Genomic DNA, 15,021 nt, shown 5'->3' on the forward strand with positions numbered 1-15,021 from the left:
TGGCTCGCTCTCGAAGGCCAAGCTCGGCCGGAACAGTCAGTGAGGCGAGCAGTGAGCTGGGTCCCTGGAAGGACGCATTCCGCGGGAGGAAACAGGGGGTTTGACATTGATTTGCCTCGTAAACAAGGACCCTGGAGAGGTATCTAGGCAGAGCAGAGGCCCCGCCCCTCCGCCCTACCTGCGAGCCACCACCGCTGCCCCTGTTCCTCCTTCTCTGGAGTCTCTCCCCAGCGCCCATTGGGTTCCCTTGGGATAGCACAACCGCCCCGCCCCCCCACGCTGCCGGACAATGGTACTGGCGAGAACCGCTGGCCTGTCTCATCCCAGCCCGGGGAAGGTTCTGTTGGGCGCGGTTTGCCTAGAGCCACGCCCCCGGCCGTGGCCCCGCCCCGCGGGAGGCCGGTGTGTGAGTGGTAAATAGCGCCGCACGTGAGAGGTAGCTTCAGAAGTCGAAGAGCTACCGTGGCGCGAGCGTCCGAGAGCCCGTCCCGTCACCGCACCTGCCGCGCGGGGCGATGAGGGCCGCGCGGGTCACCCTGCGCAGCGCCGCCCCTCTGGCGGCGGGCGGGGTCAGCAGCCCGGTGCCGCGCGAGGTGGAGCGCTTCTCCCGCTACTCGCCCTCCCCGCTCTCCATCAAACAGTTCCTGGACTTCGGTACGGGCCGGGGAGCGCGGGGCCGGGGAGCGCCGGGCCGGGGCGGGGGTAGCTCTCCTACCCGCCTCGGGCTCTGTGCTGCCGGCGGGCACCCTGGCCCGGGACTGGCTCCAGCTCTCCGGTGATGCCCCCGGCAACCCGCGCGCTGCCACTGGCCGGCCGGCTCCTGCCTCGGGTGTCTCGGGCTCAGGTGCGCCCCCCGCCCCCGCTCTAGAGACACGTGGCGTCTTGGCGCCCCTGTCCCGCCTCTGCCCTAGACCCTGGCTAGGGGTTGCCCGGAGGCCCCCGCGCTCCTCTGCCGGGGGGTGCGGGACGCTGCTCTCGTCGTGAGAGGGCTGCTGCGCTGACCCGAGATGTTCCCGTTATCAACAGCGTGGGGGACGGGACCCACCTCTGTCTGCTCCACAAGGCTGGAAGTCAGCAAAGCGGAACCGTTTGGCAGCCGCTGTCTGGCGCTGACCGCTGCACGAATCCGTTAGTCCAAGGAATGGCTGAGTCCCCGATCAGGAATTGGATCATGTGTGTGTTGCTGCTGGCGTTGCCCGGCGCCACAGGAGTGCTCCCCCCCCCCCCCCCACCCCCACCCCGAGGTGCTGTTCTCCGACTGGGATAGTAAACGGAAGCCTGTACTGCTGGCAAGTCTGCAGTGAAGCTGAAAGAATAACATAGAATAACATAGAATATCAGGGTTGGAAGGGACCTCAGGAGGTCATCCAGTCCAACCCCCTGCTCAAAGCAGGAACAATCCCCAATTTTTGCCCCCATCACTAAATGGCCCCCTCAGGGATTGAACTCACAACCCTGGGTTTAGCAGGCCAATGCTCAAACCACTGAAAAGATCCAATGACTGTTTCAGTTAAAGTTGAATCTAAAAATATGCAAAAATGTATCTTGTGCATTAGTATTGTTGATGGGGAACACCTTAAATAGCTCAACTGTCTGCGTTTCTTAAACTGTAGTGCATGTGAACAGAACAGATGTGATTTTTATGCAGTGGTCACAATATGAATGCTTTGTTCTGCAGATCTGATTTACCATCTTTAGCAGCTGTGGAAAGTTATGTTCTGGTGATCAGATTTATGGGGTGGGGGTGGATGTTGGCAGACCACTTGTAAGAGTTCACTGTTTATGTAGGCTAGCTTGGCTTCCATGGGTGATAAAGAGGCAATTCCCCCTACTTGAACTTGAAATGCAAAATATGCCTTTAACTAGATGTTATTATACAGATGTCTGTTTCTTGCTGAACTAGGTATCCACTGCAATCATCTAGAAAATATCTAGAGTAAAGAAGAACTAGCCAATATAGCATCCTTGATAGGCTTACATATTTATGCTCTTGTGCATCTGCAATAATGTAATCCTGGGATTTGAGGGAGTCTGCAAGAAACCTCTTAACACTTGTATGTTGAATATGTTTTAAAACAAAAAGTAACTGTTCTTATTTTATAGGTTCAAGTAATGGATGTGAAAGAACCTCTTTCGCATTTCTGCGGCAAGAACTTCCTGTGAGGCTAGCAAATATCCTGAGAGAAATTGACCTGCTTCCTAGTCAGTTACTGAGCACTCCATCAGTACAGTTGGTAAAAAGCTGGTAAGTGGGAAGGATTTTGTTTAAGTGCTCAATACAGAATATGTCAGAGGTGACCGAGTGGAATCTTAAAGCTATGGCAACTTATTAACTTGTTAAATAGTAATTTTGGGAGGAGGAGAACTTTTTCTGCAACTTCAACATTTTTAACAAACAGTTTAAATAAGCACCTTTTTTTTTTTTAATTTCTTTTTGACAATCTTTTCTAGGTACATTCAGAGTCTAATGGATGTAGTTGAGTTCCATCAAAAACACCCAGAGGACCACAGGGTTTTATCCAAGTAAGCATTTCATTTTTCATCTTCCTTTCCATTTTCCATAACACATTCAGCTTACAGTGACTGACTATGCTGATAACCTAGCATATTTGAAAGACCTGGAGACTGGACTTGCTTTCAGTACAAGGCATATTAAGTGCTAACCATTTCTTGCAGTAGCTTTTTTTTTTTTTTAAATAAATATGACATGTTGAAAGTGACTACGCCAGTGCAATAAAGCTGACCAATTTTGATATCTCAACAGATCTTGTTTTCAGGGCCAACAAGTCTAATAGTATTTTAACTGGCATGAGAGGAGGAAAAACCTTTAAACAAAAATACTCTGGGACATCCCATTCCAGTTAAAGTTCTATTGCAGGTTGAAGTACTGGTTTTGTTTTAATTCAATTCAGGTTCTTATGAACAAATAGACCTAGATATTTCATATTACTAATATTCTAGTGTATTCTTTCACTTCACCTATGGGCCAAAAAGCCCCCTCAAACGAAAATATTGTGTATATGATTAAGACATAAGAAGTGGCTAGACATGAGAAAATTTTAAGGACAGATGGCGAGAGAGAGTGTTGCATATAGGTTAAGTGCTTTTGGCAAAGTCAGGCAATTTTGCTTGCCACTTTACCTTAGCCAGAAGTTTATTTTTCTGCCCCTGGGAAAAGAATGACTTTGGCCTGGTCTACACTAGGAATTTACATCGGTATAGCTAGGTCTCTCTAAGTGTGTGAAAGCCATTCCCAGAGAAACATAGGTATACTAATCTAATGTGTGTAGACTGTACTAGGTTGGTGGAAGAATTCTTCTGTAAACCTAGCTATTGCTTCTCAGGGAGATGGATTACATACACTATGGGAAAAAGAAAAGGAGTACTTGTGGCACCTTAGAGACTAACCAATTTATGCCACAAGTACTCCTTTTCTTTTTGCGAATACAGACTAACACGGCTGTTACTCTGAAACCATACACTATGGGAGAATCACTACCTACACCAATGGGAGGATCTACACTGAAGTGCTGCAGTGGCACAGCTGTGTCATTGTAGCATTTATGTGAAAACAAGCCCTTCAAAGTGAAAATCATCAGAGAGATGACTGACCTTTTTATGACACTGGTTCACCATCCAATTACTCTGATGTAAAACTGAAGTAATACATGGGTGAATCAGGCCCTGTATTTAAAAAGTAAGATCTTCTGTTTAGGTTAGTGATGAGGTCCTTCCTTTGAAGGTTATGCTATGAGGTGGCCTTAAAACACAATTGCACTTAATTTTTTTTTAAATATAAGCACTTTGCACCATAACTTAAGATGCTGCTATAGAGAATTTCTTGTTTGAAATTTGCCCATGTGCAGTCTTAAATATTTATCTGAATGTGTCTTGTGATTATCTAGCTTTATAGATACACTTGTTATAGTCCGAAATAGACACCACGATGTTGTGCCTATAATGGCGCAAGGAGTAATTGAATACCAAGATGCCTTCAGAGTGGACCCAGTCACCAATCAAAATATTCAGTACTTCTTGGATCGGTTTTACATGAATCGTATATCCATCCGGATGCTAATAAACCAGCACAGTAAGTCTTCACTTTTCCCTTGAGAAAATGCATTGTAAGTGTTGTGGAACATGTTAAATTAAAAGTTTCTTATGAGTGTTAGAGGAGTGTGTCAGGTGACTTCATATGTCACTAGTGTGTTAGTATTTTTAACTGCAGATATGAGCTAGACGAATATCAGAATATGTATGTTATCTTAATTTGAAACTTCAACGTTAACTCTAAACTAATGAAAATTCTTGTGTAGAAATCTAGTGATATCATCCTCACCTATGAATAAACTCTTCAGCATTTCTCAGATGCAGCCACTAGGGGCTTTTCTTGTGGCCACAGCCTCCTGGGCAATAACTGGGGGTGGGGCGGGGAGCAGAGCTGTGGCCCCTGCCCCAGGGCCACCAGCAAAAGTTGGGCCCTGCTTTCTCCCCCTGGAGTCACAAATGCCAGATGATCAGGCAGCCAGTGAGTTCCCTATCTTCCCGGGAGTGGTGAGGCTCAGGCTTTCACCCTGGGGTGGCAGTGGCAGGCTGCAGGTTCCTGCCATGGGGCTTCAGCCTCCAGCCCTGGACCCCGGCCATGGGTGCTGGCCCTCGGCTTACCACCCCACTGCATCACTCCTGGCCCCCACTGTCTCCCTATCCACCTCCCCATCCAGGGCTCAATTTGTTCCCTGGCTTGCCAGGGCTGGGTAAGTCTGCTGTGAAAATTGATATTTGTATGTTTTAGTTTCACTTTTTACAGCCTCCCAGCTAGCTAGTAAGTCTGCTGTGAAAAGTGATATTAACAAACATTCAGTTACTTTTCACAGCAGCAGACTTACTAGCTAGCAAGTCTTTAAAAAACAGGCAACCAATAAGCAATAGAAATAACAAAGATGAGAATGTGCAAAGGACCTTATTTGTGTTTCTATTCTGATTAGGTGCAGTAAAGAATAGAGACAACTGTACATCATTATTGAGGCTGCAAAAATAATTCTACATAAATTAAAATGATTTTGACATGTATATGTGCATATTTATTTTTCCCTCCTAAAGTTAAGTATTTTAGGTAATATTGTCAGAGTGGCCACCAGCAAGAGTTGGTGGCTGCACTCTGAGGCTACCAAAAAATTTGTTGTGAGAACCCCTGCTTTAGATGTTGATCCACTAGTAAAAAAAATTAGCATAGTTTGTGTCTTTGCGATAAGCAGTAGTTCTCTCGGCACCAAACCTGCCCTGTCTTTGACTCTTGAAAATCTAGACTATATTTCCCATTTTTTTTGGGTGGGGCGGAGGAGGAGGCCTGAAAAAAATCTCCAGTATCTGAAATTATTACTTGCCAAAAAAAAAGCAATATTTTTCTGATCAGAGTATGTGAATGTGAATTGACTTTTTTCATAATTTGTTGCTTACCTGAAATGAAATATAACATTGGTTTATCTTAAACAGCACTTCTTTTTGATGACAATACCAACTCAGGTCATCCACAGCACGTTGGCAGCATTGATCCATGCTGTGATGTGGTGGGAGTGGTGAATGGTATGTACATTGTTAAATCAGTAGGCTCTCTCTTCATGGTTAGCACTGACTGTTTGTTTGCAAGTAGTTTGACATGCAGACAAAAGATGTGCTTATGTGGGGTGCTGAACATGACTTATTTTAAGTTCCTGACAGTTATCAGCTGTAGACTAGTTGATCTCCTGGTTTTAAAGAGGGTGCAAAATAGTAGAAGAATTTAAGACATTATCAAGTATTGAGTGGTAGATGAGGTGGGAGCAGTCCATGACAAATCAACACCAGCTGTGTGGTGGCAAACTTCTATCTTTCACTCTCTAGGCGTCTGTTCTACAAAACTCAAATTATGCTGTAAAATCTAGCAATGCTATTACATTTGCATATTTAGTCTTTACTCTTACTACATTCATCTCATGATGCATATCTGTTATAAATATTAATGTTAAAACATGCATGTTTACATATTACAACACACCAGATATGAATGTAGTATGAAGTGATATGTTGCCAAAGAGAGTAAATTGCTATATTATAACATTTCACTTTACAACTGCATACACTTACTTTTGTAAAATTAAAAAATATTACAGATGCTTTTGAAACTTCCCGGAGACTCTGTGACCAGTATTACTTAGCTTCTCCAGAATTAAGTCTCATTGAAGTGAATGGTAAGATAATGGCTTAATCTGTTATTTGCAGACTAATAATCCTTATCAATAGCCAAACTGACTTCTCTAGCTCTTAGGAGACTTTCACTCAATCTCTTCTGAGTGCTTTTGTCAGAGTAGCCATATATGGCTTCCTCTTGAACCTTGTTTACCAGTTGGCTAGTCTCATGTTTGCTCCTTTCCACTTCTTTAAGGTCCTCCAAATTGCATTTTTCACCTCAGTTGTTAGAATCCAAGCTCTCTGCATTTTGGTTCCATAAGATAGCACATTGGCTTTCTGACTCTCAAATATGAACTTTTTTTTTGAGTTGTGGTTCTTGCAAATGCTTCAGAGAATATACTTGACCTGTCTATATATTAAATCGCACAAGCGCTGGCATATGATGGCAAGGAATAAGCTCTCTTTACACTTAGAAAGTGGATGCAGGCCTGGAATTGAGGAACTGTTGAGTTCTAATCCATACTCTCTGCATGTGTCTGATTCTGGGCAGTTAATTCTTGCCCACTCCAGAAGAATGCTAAAAACTGAATGATGTGCACAGTCACTTGAAAATAATTCAGTGGTGTTCATGAAATAATGCATTGTGAACAAATTGGTATATGATGTGCTCTTGAGTGAGTCTTATTTTTCCCCCATTTCCTTATTTACTATAGCATGACCTCATTTGCTTACAATAGAGTTGATTTGGGAAGCAAAACCAACAAAAGAAAAGCCTTAAAACTGGGGAAATCTTTTTCTTTCCCTCCCCTCCCCCCCCAGGAAGAGTGCCAGGACAACCCATTCACGTTGTTTATGTTCCTTCCCACCTCTTCCACATACTGTTTGAGCTCTTCAAGGTTTGTAAACCCATGTTTCTGTTATGAGCATGCCATTGCCCAGTTCTGTGAGCATGAACTAATGTGTTTCAGTCTTTAACCAGATCTGGTTTTAGTTTCTTGCCTAAGATCAAGAACTATAGCTCTTGTCACTAGAGGAAGGGATGGTAGCAGCAGATAAGAATGCCGTGGGATTCAGATGTAGTGGAGATTTTGGGGTGGAGGGGGATATTATGCCCTTTATTAATCTTGATCTTGCGAATTCTGGAGTTTCCATTTTGTCAGTGAAGTTAGAAGGGCCTCATGGTATCTGTCATCCTTGTGATGCAAAGAGGAATAGGAAGCACCAAATGAGCATGCATCCCTGACTAAACATCTTAGTTTATGTAAAATACAAGATTGGGGAGTGGAAGAAATAAAATACCATTATATGTGAGGTAGGGACTGTAGGGTATGTGTGTTCTTGAAAGAAAAGCGAATGTGGCAGCAACAAAAATAGACCAAGAGGTAATGGGGTTGAAAAGATGGTGTGTGGCTTGTTTGGGTTAAAGCACCTAGGACTCTTCAGTGACCACTGGGCATGACTGTTGTCTTAGAATCTAACTACAGCTTTCCTTTTTAAATTTATAATGTCTAATCTTCATGTTGGGCAGGTACAGCTTAACTTCTGATATGTATATTGAAGTGCCCTTTCCAATAATTAAACCCCAAATAAAATGTCTGCTTTGGGAGTCACTTCTAGATGCAGGTTTTCCTTCAGTCCCACTATACTAAATTGCTAAGAACATTCCCCAAAGACCAAACAATTAGGGGTAGGGGGAAAGTGTAGTCAACTCTTTCTAACAAAGACCTGGTGTGCACTTGGAAGAGGGAGGTGGGGAGAGGCAGGAACCACACCAGAACCTACTATCTGTGGTGCTGTAATAGTGACATACAGTTAATTGAGCCAAACTCTTCTGATGATGGTGATTACCTTAATTTCCATAGAATGCCATGAGGGCAACAGTTGAACATCAGAACAATTCTTCTCTTTCTCCAGTTGAAGTGACTGTTGTTCTAGGAAATGAAGACCTGACAATTAAGGTAATCTATTACTTGACTGCAATAGCCTATAAATGAAATAAAGACTGAATGAATATTCCATAACAAATAGCAATAGAAAAGCTTGCTGACTTATAACTGTAGGACAAAGTTAATATCTACTAAAGAGTCTTTAGTTGAAGATTACTTTAGGCGGTTATTTATCAGAAATCTAAGCTTTTTGTGCTTTCTAATCAGGAATAACTGATGGGTTACTGGTGGATGGGTTCAGCTGCTAATGTTCAATGCTATTTCTAGTACAGACTTACAGTTGACTAATTTTTTAATCAGATATCTGACACAGGAGGTGGTGTTCCATTGAGGAAAATCAATCTCCTGTTTAGCTACATGTATTCCACAGCACCAAGACCCGTGTTGGATGACTCTCGTAATGCTCCTTTGGTAAGATCTGAAATCTACAGTAATTTTATAAAGGAACACTGCAAGATAGAGTAAAGTACTTGGAATCTTCTCAGAGTCTCACTGCTTTGTGAGATAGTCACAGGTGAATTGAACTTCACAATAAAAAAAATACACACTTTGTTGGAATGGGACCAATGGCATTCTAAGGCTTCAGCATTTTTCTTCATTTGTACCTTTTTAAGTCTCTCCCATCTCCACTTTAGGCAGCTTTTTATTGTCTCATACCCTTTCCATTTAAAAAACTCTCGTACATTAGGTTTTTTTTTTTTTTTTTCACCTAAAGTTAAGAATGACCTCTGGTGCGAAAATGGTGAACAAAGCAACTACGTGTTACAGGGGGCAGTCTTTCAGTGGCTTCTGCTCCCTCCTTGTGCCCCAGTCCTATGTTTAATAATTTAGGAATACCGTTCAAATTGGGCTGTGTCTTGTTTTAAGAATAAGTTAGGTTCTCCCAGCAGTGATTGAGACTAGCTTGGATGCGCTTCTAATGACTGTTGGCTCAAAAGTGGAGACGTGTTGGTTGTCTAAAAACCTGTGGACATCTCTATGCTAAAATCCCTCTCCTCTCGAGCCGCAACTTGAAGGAAGGAGCAGTATTTCAGTGATCTCTGCTCCCGATCCTCACTCCTCCTCATAATAATATCCTGATAGGTTTTGTTGACAGCAACTGAGCCAATGTTTGCTGCCAGGAGGAACAGAGTAGAGGCCATTGCAAGGGTTCCGTCTTTGCTTTTTCTCTGAAGCGACATAGCCAGCCATTCTGCATCTTGATTCTCTTCCCTCACTTGCACTCTTAACATCCCTGCCTCAAATTGGGACCCTTTAGGAGACAAGCTTAGAACAGAAGCTTCTTTGCCATCTTTTCAGCTCTCCGCTTCTGCCCCATATCTGGTTTAAAAAGAGAAGACATGGCTGGGGAAACTTAAATACAGTATGTAAAAGTGAGAGGTGTAAAATATATAATTCCACAATTGAAGACTTGGACTGAAAGATCTTTCAACATGTTTTGATTGAAGATGAGATTAACTTTTTTCATAAAGTTCCAGTGTTCTAAATGAGGCTTCCTTGTTAACATTTTTTGTGGGGGAGGGAGAGAAGCTCTGCAGTAATGGAGACATCCAGGGACCTAAACTGTCTCCCTTGAACAGTCGTCATGCTCTCTGGAAATGGAAGAAATTTTTATTTTGATGTATTGTACTTATTTCTAGGCTGGTTTTGGGTACGGCTTGCCAATTTCTCGTCTATATGCTAAATACTTTCAAGGAGACTTGAATCTATATTCTATACCAGGTTACGGAACAGATGCTATTCTCTACCTGAAGGTATGTGCTTTTGTTACATGAAAGTAATATTGCTGATCACTTATCCCACTTAATTGACATTAAAGTGTGGTTCTACACAAGTGACTGACTGAAGGCCTAACTGGGCCTGCAGACCCTCTGTTGCTGGTGAGCTAGAAATTACTCAGCTTGACTGTCAGAGCTGAGGGTAAGTTTGTAGTATAAATAGGAATTGCACTAGTTTTCAGCTGGTCCAATTTACACAGGTATTTGAGGCTGCGGGCCTCCTTCCCACACACACGTTAAGTAGAAACTTATGGACTGAGGTGCTGGTTGGAATTGAGGCACTAAAAGTACAAACATTCAAGTGGCAGATCTTTACTCTTCACTGATCATTGTCTTCAGCAGTGAGAAATCCAGCCTTATAAGGAAATATAAATAGTTGTTACCAATAGCTTACCTGTTCAACTGTTGTACAGATGCTGAATTTTGGGTAAGTTAAATACTTCATTATGTCAGATTCCTCATTAGATAAGAGTCTAGCCTACTACATACACCAGGTTTCTTCAGGTAACTATAAAAACCAAAGGTTTTTGGTAGTCCGTGCATCTGTTTTGGAGAGGTACTTGTACTGACTGTGTCACAAAACTTACTTTAAAATACAATTATCGAAGCACAACCTATGAAATGGGTGTGTGTGTGTACACAAAGTGTTCTACTTTACAATAACTTTTTATTTATACCATCCAAACCTTGTCTATTCATCATAGAATCCTATTTTATCTGTAAAATGGGGTAAGATGTACTAAATGCCCCTTCAGGTCTTGTGAGAAAGGAGCTGTCCTGCTATATCCAGGATTATCTTGATTTTTAAATTGCCCCAAAGAAGTCATATCATGCAGAACACAAACAGGTTCATGGCCTGTAAAATCTGACCGCAATATGACTTGACACTTAATGACAACACGTCTTTCTCCATGGCAAACCTAAGCACAACAGGCCACAGTACTGTGCGCTCTGTTGCAAATGCAAAAGACTAATGCTCAAATGACTATTAATCCAAGTATGTCATTATCTATGTAATTGTAGTGTCAGTGGCTCAGGTCTCAAACTTATTGTTAAATATATATTGCTTTGATTTTTTTAATGGTATATTTAGAACTCTTATTGTCGTGGAACAGTGGCTTGAAAGAGATAATTGAATAAGTAATTCCTGTATTTTTTTTTGTGTTGTGTTTTAGGCTCTTTCAACAGCATCAGTAGAAAAGCTCCCTGTGTTCAACAAGTCTGCCTTTAAGCGTTATCAAATGGCTACAGAGGCAGATGATTGGTGTATCCCAAGTAAACCAAAGAACTCGGTGAGGCAAAGTGCAGCTGTGTGAAAGAAATGTCAAGTTGTTAGAAGGGAATCAAACTGTCTCTTCAATCAGGACTAATGCTTGAGGGCATTACTCTACAGCTCCTTCCAACAGGTTGTGGAACAGAAGGAGTCTGTCAGTCTGCTGGAAGAAGGGAAGGAAAGATCATGCTGCAGATCTGGAGGTTATAGTCTACCAGGGCTGGCCTTATGGGTGGGCAACATGGGCGCTGTGGTCAGCGGGGCACCATCAGTGCTTAATTTGTTCCGGAGCTTGCCAACTCTGAGCCCCGCCACCTCTCGGCAGGGAAGTACATAGCCCCAGCACCTCTGGACTGCCGGTCAGCAGCAGCTGCTGCTCTCTGGCCACCCAGCTCTGAAGGCAGCACTGCCAGCAGCAGTACAGAAGTAACGGTGGTAGTATTATACCATCCCACTCTTACTGCTGCATTTCTGCTGGCGGTGGCATTGCCTTCAAAGCTGGGTGGCACCTGACCAGCAGCCACTGCTCTCCAGCCGCTGTGGTCAAGCGGCAAAGAATGGGGCAGGCCTGGGGTGCAAGCCTACAGAAAGGAGCTCTGGGCAATGTGAGGGGGAGGCAGCAGGACCCAGGGGAATGGGAGTTCAGGGAGACAGAAAGGGCCAGGGGCAATGGGGGGAATAGATGGGGAGGCAGTGGGGGCCAGGGGCAATGGGGGGGTAGAGGCCAGAGGAACCAAAATACAAGTTGGCCCAGGGTGTCATTTTCCCTGAGGCTGGCCCTGGCCTAGACTGCACGATTTGACCTGTACCATTCAGTACAAAGAACCTAAAGATGGGTATATCTTTCAATGTTGTTGCCCTTACCAAAAAAGGAACATAAGAAGTTCAGATGAATACTTCAGTTTTTCCAGGCACATGATCTGAGACTTGATGTAATAGATATATACAGTTTCTGAACCATGTTTAACTCTTGAACCTCTAAATGCTGACAAATGTCAAGTACCTATTTTTTCTCCCAGAACAGTCACTAGAGCTTCACCATCTATTATGCAACTCTGCAGTTAGGTGCATATATGGGTATACAATATTGTCCTATTCAGATCCACTTTAACATGATGGCAGCAGCAGGATAGGAACCTTAAGGTGTAGCAGGTTGGTAGCCATGTGTGGGTCAAAGTATCTTATGACATTAGAAAGTCCCATTTTTCTCCCTGCACTTCCCAATGATAAATGTTATACAACTTTTTTTCCAAAAATAGCTTTATTCGATTATTTTTATTACTTGCCCTGAATGGTAGAAGATTGGTGCCATTTTCAGAAATGGTTTGTTTTTAAAAAAAAAACCCTTGAACGCAACTTGCTTGGTAACTTGGAGAAGGCTATGTGTTTGTATCTTGAGGAATGCTTTTGACTGTGACAGACATAATGACACATGTAGCCTACATCTTTGAACTGTAAGGGCTGTGCCAAATGTTTAGGCTTGGATTTTTCAAAGGAGCCTAAGTATGGAGAATCCAGTACTTCACACGAACAACTAGCATCCATGCTCAGTTGTGGGATGGTTTTGTAATGCAGATCATCTTGGCTAGAAGCAGAGCGCACGCCACTAAACATTCTTGCTGTGGACATCAGATTTTATTTAATTCTTAATCCAAGCAATAGTAGACTGTTATACTACCTTGCTCAGCAGAATGAGTTTTAACTGGTACTGCATATAACTGTACTGTACAGGGTTTTTTATTCCATTAGTATAGACTTAGTCCATATGTCTAGTAAAATTTCAGAGAGATGTTCCACCTTCAATATAGGGATGAAAAAGGTCCTCTTCACTGTGTCACAATGCTTCAGTAGCTTATAAATCTCGAATGCTAGACAAGGTCATGAAGTGCACCTAGACATAGTCTCTCCTTTCAAGTAAACATTAAATTTTGGCTCTTTCTCTAGGCTCATTAATGCCTGAGCATGATCTGTGTTCTCATGCTCTTTAGCACTTTTTGTAATATATAACCCACATGTCCCTCTGGAGAAGAGTACCTTTATTTTCAAAACATCATGCACACTTTTATGCTGCTGTAAACAATGTTAATACTTGCAGGTGGAAGTATTCTGGACCGCATTATCTTTGAATTATAGGGCAACTTCCTAATGCTAAGTGAGTCTTTAGTACCAACTCTTTATATCCAAAACACACTCAGTGCCATATGTTGATATCAATATGGAAACCATATCAGCCCTCCACAAGGAGTCTCTTTTGTATTTAACTACTTAAGGGTTTTACTACTTTGCACTAGACACTTTTAGCTGTTCTTGAATTTTGTTTTGAGGATAAGGCTTCTGATTTTAAGTCTTGTACTGTACAAAAGTGATATGATTTTGTAATAAATATTTTTTTAAACTCGTTCTTTCACTTCATTATTGGGGTGGGTCTGCTCAGGGTGTAGCTTTGTTTATGTGTAGGTTGTAGAACCTCCATTTGTCAGAACTTGTAAAGTAAGCTTTGCAGAATATCAGCCTGAATATCAGCTAAACTGTTAGCTATTGTTTCACTGTAAGAATGTCTTGCTCTGTCAACAATTTCTAAAAAAAGCTATTTCAGCAGACTGGGTAGGGAGGATTAAACTCAGTGAAACAGTAGTGTTTTCTTTTTAATAAGGTCTGACGGTGCACAGCCACTTGCAGTTAACAAGGCAACTCTTTGCAATTTGAGCATCTTTACACACCTGCCAGTTTTAATTGTTTTCCTTATGGTCTGATCTAAAATACAGTGGGCCTAAAACGCATCATAAAAAGTAAGTGACCACTTGCTTTCCCTTAGGACCTAGACAAGAAGAAATCAATGAAAGAAGCAACTATAGAAGATCGCTACACAATGGGGGAGAAAAAAAGTCTCAACCCAGAAGTCAATGGAAGGGTGTATCAGTCAAGGCTTACATCTCTCCTGGGCCACTTGCAACCAGTCTTCCAGGTGCTTTCCAGAGCTCTTTATATGGAGCATTCTCAAAGTCTTTCATAGCATGAACCACTTCTGCATTCAAAAAAAAAAAACGGATACTGCCGCAGGGATTCTGTGATTAAGTACAGCTATTGCTTACATGGTGTCATAGGACTCCCCCCCCACCCCCCCTTTTTTTTTTTAATTCTCAAGGGAAAGCTGTACAACACCTTCAGAAGATGAGCCTGAGAGCTTAAATTCATAACTTTGCTAGGTAGACTGTCTATAACCCACTTAATCTCCTATCATCCCTTTTTCCCCCTCCTTTCCTCACTGTGACTGGGGAGTGTTAATAGGCCACCTCCCCTTGAGTTGTCCCTTGGAATATGTATTAACTACTTATGTTAAACAATGTGTTCCCCCTTGCATTTCCTAGACCTGAAGAAGAGCTCTGTAAGCTTGAAAGCTGGTCTTTCTCACCAACAGAAGTTGAGCCAATAAAAAATACTGTATTACCTCACCCCCCCTGTTTCTCAAATATACTTTTGGGGGTTTTAGATAATGGAGTGGTTGGGAATAAAGACTAGCAATGCCACCACCCCATTACTAATACATTTGTAGTGCCAACTGAATAAACATAAAACCTATGAACTAGGACCCTATGCTGTAGGAACTGTATAAATAACAATGGTGGTCCCTGCCCCAAAGACCTTGCAATCCACGTGTGGGGCAAGAGAAAACGGATGGTGACAGGTGGGAGAGCACAATTCTACTGAGATATTACTAACAACCCAGATGTTACTCCACTATCCTTAGCCATAATACTTGTAGAATCAAGCATCTTGCTGATTGGTGTAGCCATGTGTTCTTAAAAAAAAAAAAAAAAAAGTGACCTCTTTATCATAACTGCCAAGAGAAAGTGGA

General features: G+C 42.5%; 1 protein-coding gene across 1 annotated transcript; it reads left to right on the forward strand.

Moving 5' to 3' along the window:
- The first annotated feature begins 429 nt into the window (after positions 1 to 429).
- PDK4 (pyruvate dehydrogenase kinase 4) lies at positions 430 to 14,617 on the forward strand. The gene is made up of 12 exons (XM_048838202.2): positions 430 to 654; positions 2,104 to 2,245; positions 2,452 to 2,523; positions 3,906 to 4,090; positions 5,494 to 5,583; positions 6,150 to 6,227; positions 6,988 to 7,064; positions 8,031 to 8,126; positions 8,415 to 8,525; positions 9,755 to 9,868; positions 11,068 to 11,184; positions 13,981 to 14,617. Exons 1-12 carry the CDS (start codon positions 516 to 518, stop codon positions 14,176 to 14,178), a joined length of 1,419 nt encoding a protein of 472 aa, XP_048694159.2. The 5' UTR covers positions 430 to 515; the 3' UTR covers positions 14,179 to 14,617.
- Positions 14,618 to 15,021: the final 404 nt, after the last annotated feature.

This window comes from Caretta caretta, chromosome 2, assembly GCF_965140235.1.
Source record: "Caretta caretta isolate rCarCar2 chromosome 2, rCarCar1.hap1, whole genome shotgun sequence".
Classification (NCBI taxonomy): domain Eukaryota; kingdom Metazoa; phylum Chordata; order Testudines; family Cheloniidae; genus Caretta; species Caretta caretta.

Excerpts from the sequence above, each read along its gene's own strand:
- PDK4 (XM_048838202.2), top strand. The coding sequence starts at position 516 with ATGAGGGCCGCGCGGGTCACCCTGCGCAGCGCCGCCCCTCTGGCGGCG. Across the intron at positions 2,246-2,451 it reads GTACAGTTGGTAAAAAGCTG|GTACATTCAGAGTCTAATGG; the intron begins GTAAGTGGGAAG and ends AATCTTTTCTAG. Across the intron at positions 6,228-6,987 it reads AAGTCTCATTGAAGTGAATG|GAAGAGTGCCAGGACAACCC; the intron begins GTAAGATAATGG and ends CTCCCCCCCCAG.